General features: G+C 49.4%; 1 protein-coding gene across 1 annotated transcript in view; it reads left to right on the top strand.

Moving 5' to 3' along the window:
- The first annotated feature begins 3,719 nt into the window (after positions 1–3,719).
- Positions 3,720–27,500, top strand: part of slc23a3 (solute carrier family 23 member 3) — a 31,175-nt gene continuing 7,394 nt past the window's right edge. Inside the window, exons 1-6 of the mRNA XM_055638800.1 lie at positions 3,720–3,859; positions 7,198–7,345; positions 12,382–12,635; positions 15,356–15,461; positions 22,038–22,205; positions 25,099–25,194. Coding sequence (XP_055494775.1) covers positions 3,737–3,859; positions 7,198–7,345; positions 12,382–12,635; positions 15,356–15,461; positions 22,038–22,205; positions 25,099–25,194 — 895 coding nt within the window. The 5' untranslated portion in view covers positions 3,720–3,736. The remainder of the gene's footprint in view (positions 3,860–7,197; positions 7,346–12,381; positions 12,636–15,355; positions 15,462–22,037; positions 22,206–25,098; positions 25,195–27,500) is intronic.

Raw genomic sequence — 27,500 nt, 5'->3', positions numbered from 1 at the left:
CCCTCCCCCAACTGATCCGCAATTCCGTGTCCCTCACCATCTTCCAGTCCCGCCTCAAGACCCATCTCTTCACCTCTGCCTATCCTTAGCCCCACGTCCCCCTCCCTTTTCATCTGTGCATTAATTGCCTCATATTGTGTTTTGTATTGAATTCTGTCTTTACTTTGTGTACTAGTCATGTCTCTACTGTTTATTTCATTCCCCTTACATGTTTTTCCTCTACCTGCTAAATGTTTGTAAGATGTCCTTGAGACTCTTGAAAGGCGCCCATAAATAAAATTTATTATTATTATTATTATTATTAAATCAAATCAGGTGACCTCAACGCAATCCCACTCAGTTCCAGCAGGTGGGGCATTAGCTTAACATTTGCCACTGACGTTGAGTCTATATCTCTGGTCTCCCCTCTCCCCCGACTATCAGTCTGAAGAAGGGTCTCGACCCAAAACGTCACCCATTTCTTTTCTCCAGAGATGCTGGCTGACCCGCTGAGTTATTCCAGCTTTTTGTGTCTAAACTTTAATTTAGATTAGTTTAGTTTAGAGTCATAGATTAATACAGTGTGCAAACAGGCCCTTCGGCCCAACTTGCCCATACCAGCCAACAATGTCCCAGCTACACTTACATAGAAACATAGAAATTAGGTGCAGGAGTAGGCCATTCGGCCCTTCGAGCCTGCACCGTCATTCAATATGATCATGGCTGATCATCCAACTCAGTATCCCGTACCTGCCTTCTCTCCATACCCTCTGATCCCCTTGGCCACAAGGGCCACATCTAACTCCCTCTTAAATATAGCCAATGAACTGGCCCCAACCACCCTCTGTGGCAGAGAGTTCCAGAGATTCACCACTCTCTGTGTGAAAAAAGTTCTCCTCATCTCGGTTTTAAAGGATTTCCCCCTTATCCTTAAGCTGTGACCCCTTGTCCTGGACTTCCCCAACATCGGGAACAATCTTCCTGCATCTAGCCTGTCCAACCCCTTAAGAATTTATTGTCCCACCTGCCTGTACTTGGTCCATATCCCTCCAAACCTGTCCTATCCGTGTACCTGTCTAACTGTTTCTTAAACAATGGTGCTAGTCCCAGCCTCAACTACCTCCTCTGGCAGCTTGTTCCATACACCCACCACCCTCTGTGTGAAAAAGTTACCCCTCGGATTCCTATTGAATCTTATCACCTTCACCCTTGAGCGTATGTCCTCTGGTCCTCGATTCCCCTACTCTGGGCAAGAGATTCCGTGCGTCCACCCGATCTATTCCTCTCATGATCTTCATGATTTCCTCGGCTTGTACTCGCTAGAATTTAGAAGATTGAGAGGGGATCTTATAGAAACTTACAAAATTCTTAAAGGGGTTGGACAGGCTAGATGCAGGAAGATTGTTCCCGATGTTGGGGAAGTCCAGGACAAGGGGTCACACAGTTTAAGGATAAGGGGGAAATCTTTTAGGACCGAGATGAGAAAATCATTTTTCACACAGAGAGTGGTGAATCTGTGGAATTCTCTGCCACAGAAGGTAGTTGAGGCCACAGTTCATTTGGCTATATTTAAGAGGGAGTTAGATGTGGCCCTTGTGGCTAAAGGGAGAGAAGGCAGGTACAGGGTACCGAGTTGGATGATCAGCCATGATCATATTGAATGGCCGTGCAGGCTCGAAGTGCTGAATGGCCTACTCCTGCACCTATTTTTCTTACGTTTCTATGTTTCTACTCTCCTACTCTGGGCAAGAGATTCTGTGCGTCTACCCGATCTATTCCTCTCATGATTTTATACACCTCTGTAAGATCTCCGCTCATCCTACTCTCCGCTATTCAATTCTGAAACACACGAGCTTCATAGTCTTCCTGTTGGGTCTCATTGTCGGTAACTGGTTTTCACCTCACCCACAGCTAACAATGGCCTGTTTCCATTATCATTGTTACTTTTTTGCATATCTTTCGTTCATTTCTTCTATATCTCTACGCCCGACTATATCTCTCAAGGGCCTGTCCCACTGTACGAGGTAATTCAAGAGTTCTCCCGAGTTCCCCCCCCACCCCGATTTGGACTCGGGTACATAGGGAAATCGTGAACGTCTCGTAGCGGCTCGTACGAGTAAAACGTAACAATTATTTTCATCACGAGTATTTTTTTACTCGTGGACATTTTTCACGGTGTTGAAAAAAGTTACCGGCTTTCCCGAGTGCCTGCCGTTACTGGTACGAGCCGCTACGGGACATCCACAATCTCCTACGGACCCGCTACGGACATTCTCCGAGTTTCGAATCAGGGGAAAACTCGGGAGATACCACTCTTGAAACACCTCGTACGGTGGGACCAGGCCCTTTAGTCTGAATACATAGAAACATAGAAACATAGACAATAGGTGCAGGAGTAGAGGCCATTCGGCCCTTCGAGCCTGCACCGCCATTCAATATGATAATGGCTGATCATCCAACTCAGTATCCCGTACCTGCCTTCTCTCCATACCCCCTGATCCCCTTAGCCACAAGGGCCACATCTAACTCCCTCTTAAATATAGCCAATGAACTGGCCTCAACTACCCTCTGTGGCAGAGAGTTCCAGAGATTCACCACTCTCTGCGTGAAAAAAGTTCTCCTCATCTCGGTTTTAAAGGATTTCCCCCTTATCCTTAAGCTGTGACCCCTTGTCCTGGACTCAACCTGAAACGTCCCGTATCCCTTTTCTCCAGAGACGCTGCCTGACCCGTTGGGCCCCATCTCTGAGGAAGGATAGTGTTGGCTCTGGAGAGGGTTCGGAGGAGGTTTATAAAATATATTCCCAGGAATGAGTGGGATGAGCGTTTGTTGGCACTGGGCCTGTACTCGCTGGAATCTAGAAGAATGAGTAGGGGAGGGGGGACCTCATCGAAACGTAGCCAACAGTGAAAGGCCTGGATAGAGTGGATGTGGAGAGGATGTTTCCACTAGGACTAGAGGCTGCAGCCTCAGAATTAAAGGACGTTCCTTTCAGAAGGAGTTGAGGAGGAATTTCTTTAGTCAGAGGGTGGTGAATCTGTGGAATTCTTTGCCACAGACGGCTGTGGAGGTCAAGGCAGTGGATACTAGAATGTTGCCTGGGTTTTCAACAACTAAGTTACAGAGATAGGTTGAATAAGTTAGGTCTTTATTCTCTGGAGCGCAGAAGGTTAAGGGGGGACCTGATAGAGGTCTTTAAAATGATGAGAGGGATAGACAGAGTTGATGTGGACAAGCTTTTCCCTTTGAGAATAGGGAAGATTCAAACAAGAGGACATGACTTCAGAATTAAGGGACAGAAGTTTAGGGGTAATATGAGGGGGAACTTCTTTACTCAGAGAGTGGTGGCGGTGTGGAATGAGCTTCCAGTGGAAGTGGTGGAGGCAGGTTCATTGGTATCATTTAAAAATAAATTGGATAGGCATATGGATGAGAAGGGAATGGAGGGTTATGGTACGAGTGCAGGCAGGTGGGACTAAGGGGAAAAAAAATTTGTTCGGCACGGACTTGTAGGGCCGAGATGGCCTGTTTCCGTGCTGTAATTGTTATATGGTTATGGATTCTTGATTAGGACTGGGGTTATGGGGAGAAGGCAGGAGAATGGGGTTAGGAGGGAGAGATAGATCAGCCATGGTTGAATGGCGGAGTAGACTTGATGGGCCGAATGGCCTAATTCTGCTCGTATCACTTATGACCTTATGAGTTACTGCAGGTTTTTGACTCTGTCCTTCCCTCACCCCCCTCCTCCATCTACAGGATGATCCTCCTGGTGGTGCTGTTGTCTCAACATCTACGATCTTGTTCCATTCCTATTTGGAGGTGGAGGAGATCCAAAGGGTTTGACGTTTGGACTCAGTTCCCCGTCTTCACCATATTTTCGGTAAGGAAAAAAAAAAATCCACATCAAGACCCACAGACCCCTGTTTTAGGTTACAGATTTAGAGATACAGCGCGGAAACAGGCCCTTCGGCCCACCGTGTCCGTGCCGGCCAGCGGTTCCTGTCCCACTTGGCGATTTTTTATCGGCGACTGTCGGAATCGCGGCGTGTCACGGCGTGACGACGTATCCACTCGCGCCCACAGTTTCCTCAGATGACGCAACATTTTTTTTGCCGCCGATGGATTTTGAAATGTTTCGGCGACCCTGATACGTCAGGAAACATAGAAACATAGACATAGAAATTAGGTGCAGGAGTAGGCCATTCGGCCCTTCGAGCCTGCACCGCCATTCAATATGATCATGGCTGGTCATCCAACTCAGTATCCCGTACCTGCCTTCTCTCCATACCCCCTGATCCCCTTAGCCACAAGGACCACATCTAACTCCCTCTTAAATATAGCCAATGAACTGTGGCCTCAACTACCCTCTGTGGCAGAGAGTTCCAGAGATTCACCACTCTCTGTGTGAAAAAAGTTCTTCTCATCTCAGTTTTAAAGGATTTCCCCCTTATCCTTAAGCTGTGACCCCTTGTTCTGGACTTCCCCAACATCGGGAGCAATCTTCCTGCATCTAGCCTGTCCAACCCCTTAAGAATTTTGTAAGTTTCTATAAGATCCCCTCTCAATCTCCTAAAAGACAGGATTGTCTTTCTTCATAAGACAGTCCTGACATCCCAGGAATCAGTCTGGTGAACCGTCTCTGCACTCCCTCTATGGCAATAATGGCCTTCCTCAGATTTGGAGACCAAAAAACTGTACGCAATACTCCAGGTGTGGTCTCACCACACGCTGCCAGCAGTCGCCCAAAAAAATCACCAGGTGGGACAAGCCCTTAACATTACCCTACACACACACTCAGGACGATTTACATTCATGCCAAGCCAATTAACCTACGAACCTGCACGTCTCTTTGGAGTGTGGGAGGAAACCCGGAGACCTTGGAGAAAACCCAAGTGGGTCACGGGGAGAACGTGCAAACTCCGTACAGACAGGGCCCGTAGTCGGGATCGGGCCCGGGTCTCCGGCGCTGCAAGGCGGGCGCTCTACCACTGCGCCACCGTGCCGCCCGTCTTAAGAGGGAAGGGCAAGGGTCTCGGCCCAAAACGTCACCCATTCCTTCTCTCCAGAGATGCTGCCTGGCCCGCTGAGTCACTCCAGCATTTTGTGTCTATCATTGGTTATACAGTACTTATAGAAACATAGAAACATAGAAAATAGGTGCAGGAGTAGGCCATTCGGCCCTTCGAGGCTGCACCGCCATTCAATATGATCATGGCTGATCATCCAACTCAGTATCCCGTACCTGCCCTCTCTCCATACCCTCTGATCCCTTTAGCCACAAGGGCCACATCTAACTCCCTCTTAAATATAGCCAATGAACTGGCAACATAGACAATAGACAATAGGTGCAGGAGGAGGCCATTCGGCCCTTCGAGCCAGCACCGCCATTCAATGTGATCATGGCTGATCATCCCCAATCAGTACCCCGTTCCTGCCTTCTCCCCATATCCCCTGACTCCGCTATCTTTAAGAGCCCTATCTAGCTCTCTCTTGAAAGCATCCAGAGAACCGGCCTCCACCTGAGGCAGAGAATTCCACAGACTCACAACTCTCTCTGTGAGAAAAAGTGTTTCCTGGTCGGCGCGGACCCGGTGGGCCGAAGGGCCTGTTTCCGTGCTGTATCTCTAAACTAAACTAAATATTTAAAACACATTTGGACAGGTCGATGGATAGGAGAGGTTTAGGGGGATATGGGCCAAACGCAGGCAGGTGGGGCGAGTGTAGATGGGGCATGCTGGCCGCTGTGGGCAAGTTGGGCCAAAGGGCCTGTTTCCATGCTGCTTATAAACCGTAGCAGGAGTGAATTCCTGCTTACATTTGCTCCACCATTTGTAGAGGATAGAAACATAGAAAATAGGTGCAGGAGTAGGCCATTCGGCCCTTCGAGCCTGCACCCGCCATTCAATATGATCTTGGCTGATCATCCAACTCAGTATCCTGTACCTGCCTTCTCTCCATACCCCCTGATCCCTTTAGCCACAAGGGCCAGAATTGTGGACCGTCATGCAAGCCAACCTCCCTATCATTAACTCCATCTACACCCCTCATCAAGGACCCCGGCCACTCCCCCTCTCCTCCCCTCTCCCGTCGGGCAAGAGGTTCAGAAGTGTGAAAACGCACACCCCCTCCAGATTCAGCGACAGTTTCTTCCCGGCTGTTATCAGGCAACTGAACCATCCCACCACCAACTAGGGAGCGGTCCTCAGCTACCATCTACCTCATTGGAGACCTTCGGACTATCTCCGATTGGACTTTAATGGAATCTATCTTGTTTTAAACCTTATTCCCTTGATGCCGGCTCGATTGTAGTCACGCATAGTCCTTCCGCTGACTGCAGAGCCCGGCACAAAAATCTCTTCACTGTACCTCGTTACAGGTGACAATAAACTAAACTCATCTAAACTAAACCCTCTCTCCAGATTCAGATTCAGATTCAATTTTAATTGTCATTGTCAGTGTACAGTACAGAGACAACGAAATGCATTAGGACAACGAAATGCCCCCCCCCTCTCTCTCCCATGGCCCCCCCTCTCTCCCACAGCCCCCCCCCTCTCCCCCCCAGCCCCCCTCTCTCTCCCACAGCCCCCCCCCCTCTCTCCCACTGCCCCCCCCCCCCCTCTCTCCCATCTCTCCCACAGCCCCCCCCCCCTCTCTCTCCCACAGCCCCCCCCCTCTCTCTCTCCCATGGCCCCCCTCTCTCTCTCCCACTGCCCCCCCCTCTCTCTCCCACTGCCCCCCCTCTCTCTCCCACTGCCCCCCCTCTCTCTCCCACTCTCTCTCTCCCACACTGCCCCCCCCCCCTCTCTCCCCACTGCCCCCCCCCTCTCTCTCCAGCCCCCCCCCCCCGCCTCCCACCCCCCCCCCTCTCTCCCACAGCCCCCCCCTCTCCCCTCTCCCCACCCCCCCCCCCTCTCTCTCACCCCCCCCCCCTCTCTCTCCCACCCCCCCCCCCCCTCTCTCCCACTGCTCCACAGCCCCCCCCCCCCTCTCTCCCACACTGCCCCCCCCTCTCTCCCCCACTGTCCCCCCTCTCTCCCACTGCCCCCCTCTCTCCCACAGCCCCCCCCCCCCTCTCTCTCCCACTGCCCCCCCCCTCTCTCTTCCCCACCCCCCCCCCTCCTCTCTCTGGCGTTCTACCATTGCCATTCCCAGGGAACGTTAGACTCTGAGCACCAACATGGCCGGTGTGTGAACAATCCGCGGTCTCTCCTTTTCCAGCTGCTGCTGCCTATCACGTGTCTCTGGGCCGTGTGCGGGAACTTGCCGAGAGGAGCCGCCATGAACCCGTATCCCGACGGGAGCGCGGAGGGAATTCTCGGCACCAACAGCACGGATCTGGTGCCCTGGTTCAGAGTCCCGCTGCCAGGTAAAATAAACATGCAGGTACAGCAGGAAAGGGAATGGCCTGGGGTTGGCCTTCATTGCAAGAGGAGTTGAGTATAGAAGGTCCTGCAGTTGTACAGGGCCCTAGTGAGACCACACCTGGAGTATTGTGTGCAGTTTTGGTCCCCTTCGGGAACATTTTTCCTGCCCAATCCCTTAAGAATTTTATTCCAGTGAATTTAAGCCCAGTCGATCCATTATTTCATAGAAACATAGAAACATAGAAATTAGGTGCAGGAGTAGGCCATTCGGCCCTTCGAGCCTGCACCGCCATTCAATATGATCATGGCTGATCATCCAACTCAGTATCCCGTACCTGCCTTCTCTCCATACCCCCTGATCCCTTTAGCCACAAGGGCCACATCTAACTCCCTCTTAAATATAGCCAATGAACTGGCCTCAACTACCCTCTGTGGCAGAGAGTTCCAGAGATTCACCACTCTCTGCGTGAAAAAAGTTCTTCTCATCTCGGTTTTAAAGGATTTCCCCTTTATCCTTAAGCTGTGACCCCTTTTTCTGGACTTCCCTAACATCGGGAACAATCTTCCTGCATTTAGCCTGTCCAACCCCTTAAGAATTTTGTAAGTTTCTATAAGATCCCCTCTCAATCTTCTAAATTCTAGAGAGTATAAACCAAGTCTATCGAGTCTTTCTTCATAAGACAGTCCTGACATCCCGGGAACCTGCCTTGCCTCAATAGCAGGAATAGCGGGATCTGGGGGTCCTTGGTCTTCAGTCAATGAAAGTAAGCATGCAGGTACAGCAGGCAGTGAAGAATGTGAATGGCATGTTGGCCTTTATAACAAGAGGAGTAAAGAGGTCCTTCTGCAGTTGTATAGTGAGACCACACCTGGAGTATTGTGTGCAGTTTTGGTCCCCTAATTTGAGGAGGGACATTCTTGCCATTGAGGGAGTGCAGCGTAGGTTCACAAGGTTAATTCCCGGGATGGCGGGACTGTCGTATGCTGAGAGAATGGAGCGACAGGGAGTTTAGAAGGGTGGGAAAGGGATCTTATAGAAACATGTAACATTATTAAGAGTTCACAAAAATGCTGGAGAAACTCAGCGGGTGTGGCAGCATCTATGGAGCGAAGGAGATAGGCAACGTTTTGGGCCGAAACCCGTCTTGGACAGGCTAGAGGCAGGAAATATGTTTCCGATGTTGGGGGAGTCCAGAACCAGGGGCCACAGTTTAAGAATCAGGGGTGGGCCATTTAGGACCGAGATGAGGAAAAACCAATTCACCCCAAGAGTTGTGAATCAGTGGAATTCTCTTCCTCGGAAGGCAGTGGAGGCTGAATCACTGGATGCATACAAGAGAGAGTTAGATAGAGCTCTTCGGGCTAGCGGAGTCAAGGGATATGGGGAGAAGGCAGGAACGGGGTACTGATTGTGGATGATCTGCCATGATCACATTGAATGGCGGTTCTGGCTCGAAGGGCCGAATGGCCTCTACTCCTGCACCGATTTTCCAACGTTTCCATGTAACTGCCTACCCAAACCCACCAGGACATTTTCACTAGTGGTGGCTCAGCTAGTAGAGCTGCTGCCTCACAGCGCCAGAGACCCGGGTTCGATCCTGACCTTGGGTACTGTGTGGACAGGGTTTGCAAGTCTCTCCCTGTGAACCTCGTGGGTTTTCTCCGGGTGCTCCGGATCCCTCTCACGCTCCAAAGACGCGAGGGTTTTGTATGCTAATTGGCTTCGGTAAAATTGTCCCAACTGTGTGTAGATTAGACGAGATCCTTTATTTGTCATTCAGACCTTTTGGCGATATGTTGTTACCCCACCGGGCGATGTATCCAGAGAACCGGCCTCCACCGCCCTCCGAGGCAGAGAATTCCACAGACTCACAACTCTCTGTGAGAAAAAGTGTTTCCTCGTCTCCGTTCTAAATGGCTTACTCCTTATTCTTAAACTGTGTGTGGCCCCTGGTTCAGGACTCCCCCAACATCGGGAACATGTTTCCTGCCTCTATCGTGTCCTAACCCTTAATGTTTTAATGAGATACCCTCTCATCCTTCTAAATTCCCACTTAGGCGATATTTCAGCGGACAGCTGTCAGCCCGAAACGTTGCCTATTTCCTTCGCTCCATAGATGCTGCTGCACCCGCTGAGTTTCTCCAGCACTTTTTGTCCACCTTCGATTTTCCAGCATCTGCAGTTCCTTCTTAAACAATTATTCCCTTCATCAAGTGTCTTTACTCTTTGTGGCTCGATTGTCATCATGAATTGTTTACCTGCTGACTGCACAGCGGATAGCTTTGTATTGAGTGCTAGCAAATCAGATAATACATAGAAACATAGAAACTTGGAAAAATAGTTGCAGGAGTAGGCCATTCGGCCCTTCGAGCCTGCACCGCCATTCAACATGATCATGGCTGATCATCCAACTCAGTATCCCGTACCTGCCTTCTCTCCATACCCCCTGATCCCCTTAGCCACAAGGGCCACATCTAACTCCCTCTTAAATATAGCCAATGAACTGGCCTCAACTACCTTCTGTGGCAGAGAATTCCAGAGATTCACCACTCTCTGTGTGAAAAATGTTTTTCTCATCTCAGTCCTAAAAGATTTCCCCTTTATTCTTAAGCTGTGACCACTTGTTCTGGGATTCCCCAACATCGGGAATAATCTTCCTGCATCTAGCCTGTCCAACCCTTTAAGAATTTTGTAAGATTCTATAAGATCCGCCCTCAATCTTCTAAATTCTAGCGAGTACAAGCCGAGTCTGTCCAGTCTTTCTTCATATGAAAGTCCTGCCATCCCAGGATTCAGTCTGGTGAACCTTCTCTGTACTCCACGATACATTTCACCCTCTTGCACAAAAAAACAACAAATTCACATGGGTGTATGGAACGAGCTGCCACAGGAGGTAGTTGAGGCTGGGACTATCACAGCACTTAAGAAACATTTGGACAGGTACGTGGATAGGACAGGTTTAGAGGGATATGGGCCAAATGCAGGCAGGTGGGACTAGTGTCGATGGGGCATGTTGGCCGGTGTGGGCAAGTTGACCATATTTAACCCTGAGCTCGCTGCTAAACTACACCAAACTAAACTAACTAAACAAAACTAAACTAAACTAACTTAACTAGCTAAACTAAACTAACTAAACTAACTAAATTAAACGAAACAAACTAACCTAAGCTAAACTAAACTAGCTAAACGAGCTAAACCAGCTAAACTAAACTAACTAAACTAACTAAATTAAACTAAACAAACTAACCTAAGCTAAACTAAACTAACTAAACAAGCTAAACCAGCTTAACTAAATTAACTAAATTAACTAAATTAACTAAACTAACTAAACTAACTTAATTAAACTAAACTAACTAACATAACTAACCTAAACTAAACTAAACTAAACTAAACTAAACTTAGATAGAGTGGATGTGGAGAGGATGTTTCCACTAGTGGGAGAGTCTAGGACTAGAGGTCACAGCCTCAGAATTAAAGGACGTTCTTTTAGGAAGATGAGCAGGAATTTCTTCAGTCAGAGGGTGGTGAATCTGTGGAATTCTTTGCCACAGGAGGCTGTGGAGGCCTAGTGGATATTTTTTATGGCAGAGGTAGATAGATTCTTGATTAGAACAGGTGTCAGAGGTTACAGGGAGAAGGCAGGAGAATGGGGTTAGGAGGGAGAGATAGATCAGCCATAATTGAATGGCGGAGTTGACTTGATGGGCCGAATGGCCTAATTCTGCTCATGGACTCATGAACACCCACCTTCCGACGGGGGGGGGGGGGGGGGGGGGGGGGGGGGGGGGGGGGGGGGGGGAGGGGGCCATGCGTAGGATACTTTGTAACTTTGTCGATGCCCTTTATATGGTGACTCTTCGCATACCTTGAGTACGCAAAACAAGGAATATCTCTGTGACTTGTATAAAGTATTTCCGCAGAGACCGCTCCCTCCGTAACTCCCTGGTCAATTTGTCCCTTCCCACCCAAACAGCCCGCTCCCCTGGTACTTTCCCTTGCAACCGCAGGAGATGCTACACTTGTCGCTTTACCTCCCCCTCATCGACTCCATTCAAGGACCCAAGCAGTCGTTCCAGGTACGGCAGAGGTTCACCTGAACCTCCTCCAACCTCATCTATTGCATCCGCTGCTCTAGGTGTCAGCTGCTCTACATCGGTGAGACCAAGCGCAGGCTTGGCGATCGCTTCGCCCAACACCTCCGCTCGGCTCGCAATAACCAACCTGATCTCCCGGTGGCTCAGCACTTCAACTCCCCCTCCCATTCCGAATCCGACCTTTCTGTCCTGGGCCTCCTCCATGGCCAGAGTGAGGCCCACCGCAAATTGGAGGAGCAGCGCCTCATATATCGCTTGGGTAGTTTACACCCCAGCGGCATGAACATTGACTTCTCCAATTTCAGGTAGTCCCTGGTTTCTCCCTCCTTCCCCTCCCCTCCCCAGCTCTCCCACAGCCCACTGTCTCCGCCTCTTCCTCTCTTCTTCCCGCCCCCCCCAACATCAGTCTGAAGAAGGGTCTCGACCCGAAACGTCGCCTATTCCTTCGCTCCACAGATGCTGCCTCACCCGCTGAGTTTCTCCACCAATATTTATCTACCTCCTAAAAAGCGTTAATTAATTGATTAATTGATTGATTGATTGTGATCAATTAAATAATTAATTGATTATTTTATTGATTAATTTGTTCATTCAAGGCAGGAGAATGGGGTTGAGAGGGAAAGAGAGATCAGCCATGATTGAATGGCGAAGTAGACTTGATGGGCCGAATGGCCTAATTCTGCTCCTATCACTTATGAACTTGCGTCTGCATTTGGCCCACATCCCGAAAACCTTTTTCGAGGGATGAACTTGTCCAAATGTTTTTTTAATGTCACCTTCCCTTTTTTCTCCTGTCACTTTCCCCACCCATATGCAGGCCCATATTCCCCCCCCCCCCCCCCCCCCCCCCCCCTCCCCCTCCAATCCCTTTGCACCACTATTCCTTCCTTCCCGGCTTCATATTTCACGGCTGGTCCTTTCCGTCCTTCACCTTTCCGTCCAGGTGTGTGGGGGGCGCCGGCCTTCAATGCTCGCTCGGTCTACGCGGGCGTGGCCATGGCGCTGGGCGCCAGCATCAGCTCCCTCGGCTGCTACGTGATGTGCGCCAAGGTGACCGGCTCGCCGCACCCGCCCCGCCACTCCTGCAACCGGGGCATCTGCGCCGAAGGGGCCGGGAGCTGCATCGCTGCCCTGCTCGGCACCATCTCCGCAACGTCTTCCAGCATTCCCAACATCGGAGCGCTGGCCCTCACCCAGGTACGTGCGCGCTCAGCCCATCGTGATTCAACGTACTTAAACATACGAACATCAGAATTTGCAGGAGTAGGCCATTCGGCCCTTCGAGCCAAGGGGCACCGCCATTCAATATGATCATGGCTGATCATCCAACTCAGTATCCCGTACCTGCCTTCTCTCCATACCCCCTGATCCCAGTTTAGCCACAAGGGCCACATCTAACTCCCTCTTAAATATAGCCAATGAACTGTGGCCTCGACTACCCTCTGCGGCAGAGAGTTCCAGAGATTCACCACTCTCTGTGTGAAAAAAGTTCTTCTCATCTCGGTTTTAAAGGATTTCCCCCTTATCCTTAAGCTGTGACCCCTTGTCCTGGACTTCCCCAACATCGGGAACAATCTTCCTGCATCTAGCCTGTCCAACCCCTTAAGAATTTTGTAAGTTTCTATAAGATCCCCCCTCAATCTTCTAAATTCTAGAGGGTATAAACCAAGTCTATCCAGTCTTTCTTCGTAAGACAGTCCTGACATCCCAGGAATCAGTCTGGTGAACCGTCTCTGCACTCCCTCTATGGCAATAATATGCCCTATGCTCTATGGCACTCCCCATATCCCCTGATTCCGTTTAGCCCTAAGAGCTAAATCTAACCCTCTCTTGAAAACATCCAGTGAATCGGCCTCCACTGCCTTCTGTGGCAGAGAATTCCACAGATTCACAACTCTCTGGGTTGAAAAAGTTTTTCCTCATCTCAGTCCTAAATGGTCGACCCCTTATTCTTACACTGTGTGACCCCTGTTTCCGGGCCAATTCTCTGGATGCTTTCAAGACAAAGTTAGATAGAGCTCTTAAAGATAGCGGAGTCAAGGGATATGGGGAGAAGGCAGGAGGAATTGGGGATGATCAGCCATGATCACGTTGAATGGCGGTGCTGGCTCGAAGGGCCGAATGGCCTCCTCCTGCACCTGTTGTCTATTGTTTCAGTTCGGAACCCTTCTGTTGCCAATCCATATTCTCCAGGGGCGCTGCCCGACCCATTGAGTTAATCCATCACTTAGTGTCTACCTCTGGTTAATAAAGTGTCTGGAAAAGGGTCCCAACCTGAAACGCCACCGAACCGTTGGGGCGGCTCTGTTGGGGGAGCGGTAGAGTTGCTGCCTTTCAGCGCCAGAGACCCGGGTTCGATCCTGACTGTGGGTCCTGCCTGTACGGAGCTTGTGGTTCCTCCGGGTGCTCCGGTTTCCTCCCACATTCCAAAGACGTGCAGGTTTGCAGGCTAATTGTGCTGGGTACAATTTTAAATTGTCCCAACCCTGCGTTGGATAGCTAGTGTGCGCGTGGGGTTCGCTGGAGTCCGCGCGGACTCGGCTGGGCCGAAGGGCCTGTGTCTGCGCTGTATCTCTAACGCCCCCGTCCCACTTAGGAAACCTGAACGGAAACCTCTGGAGACTTTGCGCCCCACCCAAGGTTTCCGTGCGGTTCCCGGAGGTTGCAGGTGGTTGCCGGAGGTTGCAGGTAGTGGAAGCAGGTAGGGAGACTGACGAAAACCTCCGGGAATCCCACGGAAACGTTGGGTGGGGCGCAAAGTCTCCAGAGGTTTCCGTTCAGGTTTCCTGAGTGGGACAGGGGTTAGACTTTTTAAAAAACAAACTAGAAACTAAGTGCTGGGGTAACTCAGCAGGTCAGGCAGCATCTGAAAACATGGATCTGCAACGGTTCGGATCGGAACCCTTCCGTCACCGATCCATGTTCTCCAAAGATGTTACCTGACCAGCGGAGAGGGGAGATAGATGGTGGGGTGGCCAGGATGTGACTCCTGATTTGCTCGTGATGCTGGCCTTGCCGAGGCAGCGTGAGGTCTAAATGGAGGCTGGACCACAAGGCACAGCCTTAGAATAAAAGGATGTACCTTTTGAAAGGAGATGATAAGGACTTTTCCCCTTAGCCTTACTGCAATGGGGCAATCGGAACTGCTCCCGATGCTCCGAATAGCATCAGAGGGTTATATAGAGTGGAAACAGGTCCTTACCCACACTGGCCATCTACGCTGACCTGCTGAGTTACTCCAGCACTCATGAGAGGAACAACTCAGGTAGATGCACAGAGTCTCTTGCCCAGAGTAGGGGAATCGAGGACCAGAGGACATAATTTTAAGGTGACGGAGGAAAGATTTAATAGGAATCTGAGGGGTAACGTTTTCCACACAAAGGGTGGTGGGTGTATTGAATGAGCTGCCAGAGGAGCTAGTTGAGGCTGGGACTATCCCAACGTTTAAGAACCAGTTAGACGGGTACATGGATCAGCCATGATCATATTGAATGGCGGTGCAGGCTCGAAGGGCCGAATGGCCTCTACTCCTGCACCAATTTTCTATGTTTCTATGGATAGGACAGATTTGGGGGGATATGGAACAAATGCGGGCAATAGATAATGAAATATAGATGCAGGAGTAGGCCATTCGGCCCTTCGAGCCGGCACCGCCATTCAATGTGATCATGTGATCATCCACAATCAGTACCCCGTTGCTGCTTCTCTCCATATCCCCTGACTCCGCTCTCTTTATGAGCTCTCTCTTGAAAGCATCCGGAGCAGGTGGGACTAGTGTAGCTGGGACATTGTTGGCCGGTGTGGGCAGGTTGAGGCTGAAGGGCCTGTTTCCACACTGTATCGCTCCGTGACTCTATGAGCGTTTTTTCCTCCGTTGTACCCACGTTGACTTGCCGATGTTCCCGGTTGTTCTCCAGGTGCAGTGCCGGCTTCCGGTACAGATGGCGGGCGCGCTGTGCGTTCTGGTCGGGATGTCGGCAAAGCTGACCTACTTCCTCACCACCATTCCCATGGCGATACACGGTGAGTCTGCGCGCCCTGCCCTTGCTCAACAAACAGCTCAATGCAACAGCAACGTCGCACTTACACAGACACATAGACAATAGATGTAAACCCTGACTCGGACAATAGACAATAGGTGCAGGAGTAGGCCATTCGGCCCTTCGAGCCTGCACCGCCATTCAATGTGATCATGTCTGATCATCCACAATCAGTACCCCGCTCCTGCCTTCTCCCCATATCCCCTGACTCCGCTATCTTTAAGAGCTCTATCTAATGCCCCTGTCCCACTTAGTGTGTGTGTGTGTGTGTGTGTGTGTGTGTCTGTGTGTGTGTGTGTGTGTGTGTGTGTGTGTGTGTGTGTGTGTGTGTGTGTGTGTGTGTGTGTGTGTGTGTGTGTGTGTGTGTGTGTGTGTGTGTGTGTGTGTGTGTGTGTGTGTGTGTGTGTGTGTGTGTGTGTGTGTGTGTGTGTGTGTGTGTGTGTGTGTGTGTGAACTGTCGTGTGCGTGTGCGTGTGTGTGTGTGTGTGGTGTGTGTGTGGTGTGTGTGTGTGTGTGTGTAGGATGTGTGTGTGTGTAATCTGTCCCCCAGTGTGTGTAGGATAGTGTTATGCCCCTGTCCCACTTAGGCAACCTGAACGGAAACCTCTGGAGACTTTGCGCCCCACCCAAGGTTTCCGTGCGGTTCCCGGAGGTCGCAGGTGGTTGCCGGAGGTTGCAGGTAGTGGAAGCAGGTAGGGAGACTGACAAAATCCTCCGGGACCCACACGGAAACTTTGGGTGGGGCGCAAAGTCTCCAGGGGTTTCCGTCCAGGTTTCCTAAGTGGGACAGGGGCATTACTCTCTCTTGAAAGCATCCAGAGAATTGGCCTCCACTGCCTTCTGAGAACTGAGAACATTTTTCATCCACAGACTCACAAATCTCTGGGTGAAAAATGTTTTCCTCATGTCCCTTCTAAATGGCCTACCCCTTATTCTTAAACTGTGGCCCCTGGTTCTGTCCCCCACCCCACTAAACTCCAGTGTATTGGAATACATTGGAACCATCAAGTCAAGTTGGCCAATCTGGTAGAGTTGATGCCAGTGTCCCAGGTTGACGGGTGATATCCATACGGAATATGCACATTGTCCCCGTGACCGCGTGGGATTTCTCCGGGTGCTCCGGTTCTCCGGTTAACTCTGCAGTCAAAGTAGCCAAAGGCTTGACGAAGGGGTCCCGACTCACAGCGTCATCTATCCACGTTCTCCAGAGATGCTGCCTGACCCCGCTGACCTACACTGGTGACACGGTGGAGTTGCTGCCTCACAGCGCCAGAGGCCGCGGTTCAATCCTGGCCGCGGGCGCTGTCTGCACGGAGTTTGCACGCTCTCCCCGTGATGGCGTGGGATTTCTCCGGGTGCTCCGGTTTCCTCCCGCACTCCAAAGACGTGCAGGTTTGTAGATGAATTGGCTTTGTGGTAAAAATTGTAAATTGTCCCTAGTGTGTAGGACGATGTTACCCGTGTGCGGGAACGGCTGGTCGGCGCGGACTCGATGGGCTGAAGGGTATATCTGATCTCTTTTGTGAGATTATCCATTTTGGTGGCAAAAACGGGAAAGCAGACTATTATCTAAATGGTGGCCGATTGGGAAAGGGGGAGATGCAGCGAGACCTGGGTGCCATGGTACACCAGTCATTGAAGGTAGGCATGCAGGTGCAGCAGGCAGTCAAGAAAGCGAATGGTATGTTAGCTTTCATTTGAAAAGGATTTGAGTATAGGAGCAGGGAGGTTCTACTGCAGTTGTGCAGGGTCTTGGTGAGACCACACCTGGAGTATTGCGTACAGTTTTGGTCTCCAAATCTGAGGAAGGACATTATTGCCATAGAGGGAGTGTAGAGACGGTTCACCAGACTGATTCCTGGGATGTCAGGACTGTCTTATGAAGAAAGACTGGATAGACTTGGTTTATACTCTCTAGAATTTAGGAGATTGAGAGGGGATCTTATAGAAACTTACAAAATTCTTAAGGGGTTGGACAGGCTAGATGCAGGAAGATTGTTCCCGATGTTGGGGAAGTCCAGGACAAGGGGTCACAGCTTAAGGATAAGGGGGAATTCCTTTAAAACCGAGATGAGAAGAACTTTTTTCACACAGAGAGTGGTGAATCTCTGGAACTCTCTGCCACAGAGGGTAGTCGAGGCCAGTTCATTGGCTATATTTAAGAGGGAGTTAGATGTGGCCCTTGTGGCTAAGGGGATCAGGGGATATGGAGAGAAGGCAGGTACGGGATACTGAGTTGGATGATCAGCCATGATCATATTGAATGGCGGTGCAGGCTCGAAGGGCCGAATGGTCTACTCCTGCACCTAATTTCTATGTTTCTATGTTTCTATATGTTTCTTTGGATAGCATGCAAAACAAAGCTACTATACCATGGTAGATGATCATAAACTTCAACGTAAAGTTGGCTGGATTGTTGGCTGCATAGTCTTATCTCAACTAATGGGGTAGCCTGCAAAACACACTGTATAGTTTTGTAAATAATTGCATTTAGTTTAGTTTAGTTTATTGTCACGTGTACTGAGGTACATTGAAACACTTTTTCATGGCGTGTTAACCAGTCAGTGGAAAGACAATGTTGGGTCTGAAGAAGGGTTTCGGCCCGAAACGTTGCCTATTTCCTTTGCTCCATAGATGCTGTTGCACCCACTGAGTTTCTCCAGCTCTTTTGTCTACCAGTGGAATGACAATACATGATTACAATCGAGCCGTCCACAGTGTACAGATACTGGATAAAGGGAATAACGTTTTAGTGCAAGATAAAGATAAAGTCCAATTAAAGATGGTCCCAGGATTTACAATGAAGTAGATGGTAGCTCAGGACCGCTCTCCAGTTGGTGAGAGGATGGTTCTGTTGCCTGATTACAGCCGGGAAGAAAGTGTCCCTGAATCTGGAGGTGTTCGTTTTCACACTTCTGTACCTCTTGCCTGATGGGAGAGGGGAGAAAAGGGAGTGACCGGGGTGAGACTGGTCCCTGCTTGCGACTGCGGACATCCATAAAAACATAGAAAATAGGGGCCGAAGAAGGCCATTCGGCCCTTCGAGCCAGCATCGCCATTCATTGTGATCACGGCTGATCGTCCCCTATCAATAACCCGTGCCTGCCTTCTCCCCATATCCCTTGACTCCACTAGCCCCTAGAGCTCTATCTAACTCTCTCTTAAATCCATCCAGTGACTTGGCCTCCACTGCCCTCTGTGGCAGGGAATTCCATAAGTTCACAACTCTCTGGGTGAAAAAGTATTTTCTCACCTCAGTCTTAAATGACGTCCCCTTTATTCTAAGACTGTGTGGCCCCTGGTTCTGCACTCGCCCAACATTGGGAACATTTTTCCTGCATCTAGCTTGTCCAGTCCTTTTATAATTTTATATGTTTCTATAAGATCCCCCCCTCATCCTTCTAAACTCCAGTGAATACAAGCCTAGTCTTTTCAATCTTTCCTCATGTGACAGTCCCGCCATCCCAGGGATCAATCTCGTGAACCTACGCTGCACTGCCTCAATCACAAGGATGTCCTTCCTCAAATTAGGAGACCAAAACTGTACACAATACTCCAGGTGTGGTCTTACCAGAGCCCTATACAACTGCAAAAGAACCTATTTACTCCTATACTGAAATCCTCTTGTTATGAAGGCCAACATTCCATTAGCTTTCTTCACTGCCTGCTGTACCTGCACGCCAACTTTCAGTGACCGGTGTACAAGGATGCCCAGGTCTTGCTGCACCACCCCCTTACCTAACCTAATCCCATTGGGATAATAATCTGCCCCTTTGTTTTTGCCACTAAAGTGGATAACCTCACATTTATCTATATTATACTGCATCTGCCACGCTTCTGCCCACTCACTCAACCTGTCCAGGTCACCCTGCAACCTCCTAACATCCGGAACAGACTGCCCCACACATCGTGAATGACTGCCCATTGAGGATTTTCCCTGGTGGCATTCAAGCCATCCACCCAGTTACTGATGTTGTCCTGGCCTGGATGTCTGTGCCCTTGGCCTACAACTTTAGGCTGTGCACGCCACATGCAAGAAGAAGAAGACTGCTGGCCTTGCCGAGGCAGCGTGAAGTGCAGGTGGAGTCAATGGAAGGGAGTCTGGGCTGCGTCCTCAATTCTATGCAATACTAAAAGTACACAACATCCTGAGATATAGTTTGACTAGGGGGCTGAGGACGCAACCCTGGGGCTATCCTGTGCTCAGGGTGAGGGACTCCGGTGTATTCCCTCCCATCTTGACTACCTAGGGCCTGGCGGTGAGAAAGTCCAGGACCCAGGCACACAGGGAGGTGTTGAGCCCCAATTCCAGTAGCTTCCCGGCCAGTCTGGTGGGGACTATCGTGTTGAAGGCTGAACTGTAGCCTATGAACAGCATCCTCACGTAGCCTCCCTTCTGGCTGTCCAGATGGGAGAGAGTGGTGTGCAGGACCTGGGAGACCGCATCGTCCGTGGACCTGTTCGGTTTACCTGCGCTCAGACCATAACCCTCCATTCCTTTCCCGTCCATATAGCTATCCAATTTATTTTTAAATTATAAAAACGAACCTGCCTTCACCTGTGTGGAAGCTCATTCCACACAGCTACCACTTTCTGAGTAAAGAAGTTCCCCCTCATGTTACCCCTAAACTTCTGTCCCTTAATTCTCAAGTCATGTCCCCTTGTTTGAATCTTCCCTACTCTCAGTGGGAAAAGCTTATCCACGTCAACTCTGTCTATCCCTCTCATCATTTTAAAGACCTCTATCAAGTCCCCCCTTAACCTTCTGCGCTCCAAAGAATAAAGACCTAACTTGTTCAACCTTTCTCTGTAACTTAGTTGCTGAAACCCAGGCAACATTCTAGTAAATCTCCTCTGTACTCTCTCTATTTTGTTGACATCCTTCCTATAATTAGGCGACCAAAATTGTACACCATACTCCAGAATTGGCCTCACCAATGCCTTGTACAATTGTAACATTACATCCCAACTTCTATACTCAATGCTCAGATTTATAAAGGCCAGTTGGACCCAACACAGATCCTTGTGGCACCGCACTAGTCACTGGCCTCCAACCTGACAAACAACCATCCACCATTACTCTCTGGCATTTTCCATTCAGCCACTGTTGAATCCATCTTGCTACTCCTCCATTAATACCCAACAATACCAACCTTTCGTGAGGAACCTTGTCAAAGGCCTTACTGAAGTCCATATATACAACATCCACTGCTTTACCCTCATCAACTTCCCGAGTAACCTCTTCAAAAAATCAAGAAGATTAGTCAAACATGACCTTCCAGGCACGAATCCATGTTGACTGTTCCTAATCAGACCCTGTTTATCCAGATGCTTATATATATTATCTCTAAGTATCCTTTCCATTAATTTGCCCACCACTGACGTCAAACTAACAGGTCTATAATTGCTAGGTTTACTCTTAGAACCCTTTTTAAACAATGGAACAACATGCACAGTACGCCAATCCTCGGGGACTATTTCCGTTTCTAATGACATTTGAAATATTTCTGTCATAGCCCCGGCTATTTCTACACTAACTTCCCTCAATGTCCTAGGGAATATCCTGTCCGGACCTGGAGACTTATCCACTTTTATATTTCTCAAAAGTGTCAGTACTTCCTCTTCTTTGAGTAAAAAATTATTTTCTCATCTCGGTCCCTTATCCTTAAACTGTGACCCCTTGTTCTGGACTTCCCCAACATCGGGAACAATCTTCCTGCATCTAGCCTGTCCATCCCCATAAGAATTTTGTCAGTTTCGATAAGATCCCCCCTCAATCTTCTAAATTCTAGCGAGTACAAGCAGAGTCTATCCAGTCTTTCTTCATATGAAAGTCCTGACATCCCAGGAATCAGTCTGGTGAACCTTCTCTGTACTCCCTCCATGGCAAGAATGCCTTTCCTCAGATTTCCGCAGCCCAGACCATCACACAAACCAACCCCCCTTCCATAGATTCCATCCGCAATTCTCGATGCCTCGGCAAGGCCACCAGTAAAATCAAGGACCAGTCGCACCCCGGCCACTCCCTCTTCTCCCCTCTCAAGGTTAATCCCCGGGATGGCGGGACTGTCATATGCTGAGAGAATGGAGCGGCTGGGCTTGTATACTCTGGAATTTAGAAGGATTAGAGGGGATCTTATTGAAACATATAAGGTTATTAAAGGTTTGGACACGTTAAAGGCAGGAAACATGTTCCCGATGTTGGGGGAGTCCAGAACCAGGGGCCACACAGTTTAAGAATAAGAGGTAAGCCATTTAGAACGGAGATGAGGAAACACTTTTTCTCACAGAGAGTAGTGAGTCTGTGGAATTCTCTGCCTCAGAGGGCGGTGGAGGCCGGTTCTCTGATACTTTCAAGAGAGAGCTAGATAGGGCTCTTAAAGATAGGGGAGTCAGGGGATATGGGAAGAAGGCAGGAACGGGGTACTGATTGGGGATGATCAGCCATGATCACATTGAATGGCGGTGCTGGCTCAAAGGGCCAAATGGCCTGCTCCTGCACCTATTGTCTATTGTCTATTGTCTCCTGTAGTTTGACTAACCGGTTTGCTTTGTGCAGGTGGGGTCCTCGGTGTAACGTATACCATGGCGGTGTCTGTGGGGGTCTCCTATTTCCAGTACACCAATATCGATTCTGGCCGCAACATCTTCATCATCGGGTTCACCATGTTCATGGCACTTCTCACCCCTCGATGGTTCAGCCACAACCCTGAGTTCATTGCAACAGGTAACAAAGGTGTCTAGGAAGGAACTGCAGATGCGGGTTTACACCGAAGGTAGACACAAAATGCTGGAGTAACTCAGTGGGACAGGCAGCATCTCTGGAGAGAAGGAATGGGTGACGTTTCATAGAAACATAGAAACATAAGTAAATAGGTGCAGGAGTAGGCCATTCAGCCCTTCGAGCCTGCACCACCATTCAATATGATCATGGCTGATCATCCAACTCTGTATCCTGTACCTGCCTTCTCTCCATACCCCCTGATCCCTTTAGCCACAAGGGCCACATCTATCTCCCACTTAAATATAGCCAATGAACTGTGGCCTCAACTACCTTCTGTGACAGAGAATTCCACAGATTCACCACTCTGTGTGAAAAAAAAATAAATTCTCATCTCAGTCCTAAAAGACTTCCCCCTTATCCTTAAACTGTGACCCCCCTTGTTCTGGGTTGAAGCCCTTCTTCAGTCTGAGTTGTGAATGTGTGGAATTCTCCGCCACTGAAGGCAATGGAGGCCAATTCGCTGGATGTATTCAAGAGAGAGTTAGATACAGCTCTTAGGGCCAAAGGGTTCAAGGGATATGGGGAGAAAGCAGGAACGGGGTTACTGATTCTGGATGATCACCCATGATCATATTGAATGGTGGTGCGGGCTCGAAGGGCCGAATGGCCTACTCCTGCACCTACCTTCTATGTTTCTATGAACCAGTTTTATAAAGATTGAATATAACCCCCTGACTTAATGTCCTGACTGATGGCCAGCAAATATGATGGAGGCTACTATTATCTAGCTATCTATCTATATCTATATATCTATAAAACTCTGGGGCCATCCGACCGACTGCCGTCCGGCGCCCTTCCTGCCTTTCAATTCGTGCCCGATGCTCGCAGATGTCCAATCGGAACGGAGCCATTTGCATGTACGGCTGCCGGCTGCATTTCTTCCTTTGATTCATTGCCACGCCCAATCCAGACGCTCAATCTCCGAGATATTTTCCATTTCGGTAGAGATTTCGCTTTTCTTTCTAAGTATCCGCTCTTCATTACATTTGCCCGATACTCGTCGTGTTGAAGTGTACGGCTGCTGGTACATTTTTTGATTCAACGCCCAATCCTTCTCCCTTTTCCATTTCGGTAGAGATTTCGCTTTTCTTTTCCCCCCCCCCCCCCCCCCCCCCCCCCCCCCCCCCCCCCTCCACACCCAAGTATTTCAAAATCAACTGGCTTCTCCATTTATATGTCAGCTTCCAACACACTTCGAAACAAAGTTGCAAGACAGGAACACTCTGAACTTTTCACTGCTGCAGCAGGCAGGGAAGGTGCCATTGGATTGTTTTTAAATCCACTGCTGAGGGAGGCAGGGCAGTGCTGGAATCTTACTTTTGGGAACGGCTTCAGTTCCATTGGAGGAGACGGGTGCATGGTGGAATATTGGGTTGGGGGATCACACCATTGGGGGAGCAGACCCAATGGGTCTGCACTTGGTCTAGTATACCTCTAAAAGTATCATATTGTATGTGTGTGTGTGTTGTATGTATTTTTTGTATCTTCCTCAAAACGCTACCCACTAGTGCTTAAATTTTTACATATACTCACATTTTTCCCCTCCACGTCGTAATCAGGTTCACTAATTAAACTAATTAGTGGTGCAATATTGCTTTGGGGAAAGGGTTGCATTTGGGGACCAGGCCTCCCATATGACAAGGTCCCAACGGGTCCCACTTGCTCTGGTATAGCTATAAAAGTCTCATCTTGTATGTGTGTGTGTGTGTTGTATGTCTGTATGTTTTTTATCTTCCTCAAAACGCTAAGCGCTAGCACTTAGATTTTTACATATTCTTACTCACATTTTTCCCCTCCACGCCATAATCAGGTTCACTGAAGATTTTATCCTACATTTCACAAGTTATTGATGATTAAAGGTTTCAAAAAGCCAACCTTAAGATGATTTTTACCGTTAAAATCCTTCCTGCCGGCTTCCAACAGACTGATACAAGGCTGCAACAGACAAAGACTCTGTGTTTTCACAAACTTTTCATTTGAATGGGATATCACATCCCTCCACCCGACATTTGCAACAATGTTGCCATCATAGCTCCTGGCAGGACAGGAGGAGGAGGGTCAATTAATATTACAATTGTGGAAGTGCAATTGGAATTTTTTTTATAGTCCAGCACTGGGGGAGGCAGTGGAGTGATGGAATCTTATGTTCGGCAACGGGTTGAGTTGGGGGATCGGGCCTCCCGTGGGGTCTACGTGTTAGTGGTGCCATATTGCGTTGGGGAACGGGTTGCACAGTTGGGGGCTATGGGTGAGAGGTGGAATATTGTGTTGGGGGAACAGGACCCAACGGGTCCCACTTTGTCTAGTAACATTATACCATTTTAGACCTAGCTACAGGAGCACCTGTTTCACAGAGACCTAGTTCGGTTTAGTTTATTGTCATGTGTACCGCGGTACATAGAAAAGCTTTTTTGTTGCGCGCTATCCAGTCAGTGGCAAGATAAAGTCCGATTAAAGATAGCCGGAGGGTCTCCCATGAGGTAGATAGTAGCTCAGGCCCACTCTCTAGTTGGTGGTAGGATGGTTCAGTTGCCTGATAACAGCTGGGAAGAAACTGTCTCTGAATCTGGAGGTGTGTGTGCGTTTTCACACTTCTGTACCTCTTGCCCGATGGGAGAGGGGAGAAGAGGGACTGACCCGGGGTTAGACTGGTCCTTGGTTACGGAGCAAGAGTTGATAAGTGGGATGAGCATGGATGGGTAATTGGTGGCCAGTGTGAACAAAATGAACGGAGAGGCCTCTTTCCGTGCTGAATGACTGCAGAGGTTGTACATTTCAGCGGCTCATTGGAACGTCAGTGATTTGACTTAATTTCCTCTCTCTGTCTTGCTTGCAGGTATTACTAGTCTGAACCTCTTCCTCTTGGCCCTGCTGAAGACTCCGGTCATTCAAGGAGGGATCCTGGCCTTTCTCTTGGATAACACGGTCTCAGGTGAATTCATGAAGTTCAGTTTAGTTCAGAGACACAGCGCGGAAACCAACACACCGGATCCACGCCGACCAGCGATCCCCGCACGTTAACACGATCCTACACCCACTAGGGTCAATTTTTACATTTACACCAAGCCAATTAACCTACAAACCTGCGCGTCTTTGGAGTGTGGGAGGACACCGAAGATCTCGGAGAAAACCCACGCAGGTCACGGGGAGAACGTGCAAACGCCGTACAGACAGCACCCGTAGTCGGGATCGAACCCGGGTCTCTGGTGCTGTAAGGCGGAACTCTCTGCCGCAGGTGGTAGTTGAGGCCAGTTCATTGGCTATATTTAAGAGGGAGTTAGATGTGGCCCTTGTGTCTAAAGGGATCAGGGGGTATGGAGAGAAGGCAGGTACAGGATACTGAGTTGGATGATCAGCCATGATCACATTGAATGGCGGTGCAGGCTCGAAGGGCCGAATGGCCTACTCCTGCACCTATTTTCTATGTTTCTATTAACAGGGATCGCTGGTTATCGCGGATTTGATGGGCCGAAGGGCCTGTTTCCGCACAGAATGAGTTTCTATTTCCATGCATTTCAGACAATTTATATTTTGTTAGAGTCACACTGCGTGGCAACAGGCCCTTCGGCCCAGCTTGGCCCGCGCCGACCAACATGTCCCATTCTACACTAGTCCCTCCTGCCAGCGTTTGGCCCATATCCCTCCAAACCTGTCCTATCCACCATGTACCTGTCTGACTATCTCATCTTCACTTTAAACCTTGTACTTGAGATTGGTTTGATTGTAGTCATATCCAGTATTATCTGATTAGAGCCCTATACAGAGACGCACCCAGGTCTCCTACCCCTCTCCTACATTCCTTCCTCTGGCTTCACAATTTACTCCTCTGCTAACCTTACGTCATACCTCTTGCCTTTTCATCACTGTTTAGAGATACAGCACTGAAACAGGCCCTTCGGCCCACCGAGTCCGTGCCGACCAGTGATCCCCGCACACGAACACTATTCTACACAATGTTCCCAATGTTGGGGGAGTCCAGAACCAGGGGCCACATTTTAAGAATAAAATATCAGGCCATTGAGAACGGAGATGAGGAAAAAACTTTTTCACCCAGAGAGTTGTGAATCTGTGGAATTCTCTGCCTTAGAAGGCAGTGGAGGCCAATTCACTGGATGCTTTCAAGAGTTAGATAGAGCTCTTAAAGATAGCGGAATCAGGGGATATGGGGAGAAGGCAGGAGCGGGGCACTGATTGGGGATGATCAGCCATGATCACAGTGAATGGCGGTGCCGGCTCGAAGGGCCGAATGGCCTCCTCCTGCACCTACTGTCTATTGCCCACACACAGACACACCCACACACGCACTGGGGACAATTTACACATAGACCAAAGCCAATTAACCTGCAAACCTGTACGTCTTTGGAGTGTGTGGGGAAAAGTGAAGATCTCGGAGGAAACACTCACGGGGAGATCGTACCAACTCCGTACAGACAGCGCCCGTAGTCGGGATCGAACCCGCTGCAAGTGCTGTAAGGCGGCAACTCTAGCGCTGCGCCTCTGGCCCTGACTTGTTCTGGCCTTTTCATGCCTACAGTTAATTTTCCTTTCCACCCCTCCCCCTCCCCCCTCCCCCCTTTCCCCCCCTCCCCCCTCCCCACTTCTTCATTCAGTCTGAAGAAGGATTCCAAGCCGAAACATCACCTAATGCGTCTTCTCCAGAGATGCTTCCTGATTGCCTGATCCATTGCGCATTTGGTGCCCATCTTCCTATCAGGTTCAATGAGGCCCCCCCCCCCCCCCCCCCGCCTCATTCTCAACTCCAGCGAGTACAGGCCCAGTGCCGTCAAACGCTCATCGTTCATGGTACACCAGTCATTGAAGGTAGGCATGCAGGTGCAGCAGGCAGTAAAGAAAGCGAATGGTATGTTAGCTTTCATTGCAAAAGGATTTGAGTATAGGAGCAGGGAGGTTCTACTGCAGTTGTACAGGGTCTTGGTGAGACCACACCTGGAGTATTGCGTACAGTTTTGGTCTCCAAATCTGAGGAAGGACATTATTGCCATAGAGCGAGTGCAGAGACGGTTCACCAGACTGATTCCTGGGATGTCAGGACTGTCTTATGAAGTAAGACTGGATAGACTTGGTTTATACTCTCTAGAATTTAGAAGATTGAGAGGGGATCTTATAGAAACTTACAAAATTCTTAAGGGGTTGGACAGGCTAGATGCAGGAAGATTGTTCCCGATGTTGGGGAAGTCCAGGACAAGGGGTCACAGCTTAAGGATAAGGGGGAAATCC

The sequence above is a fragment of the Leucoraja erinacea genome, chromosome 7 (assembly GCF_028641065.1).
Source record: "Leucoraja erinacea ecotype New England chromosome 7, Leri_hhj_1, whole genome shotgun sequence".
NCBI lineage: Eukaryota > Metazoa > Chordata > Chondrichthyes > Rajiformes > Rajidae > Leucoraja > Leucoraja erinaceus.
Note: the sequence above shows the minus strand (reverse complement) of the source record. Positions and strands in the feature narration are given on the sequence as shown.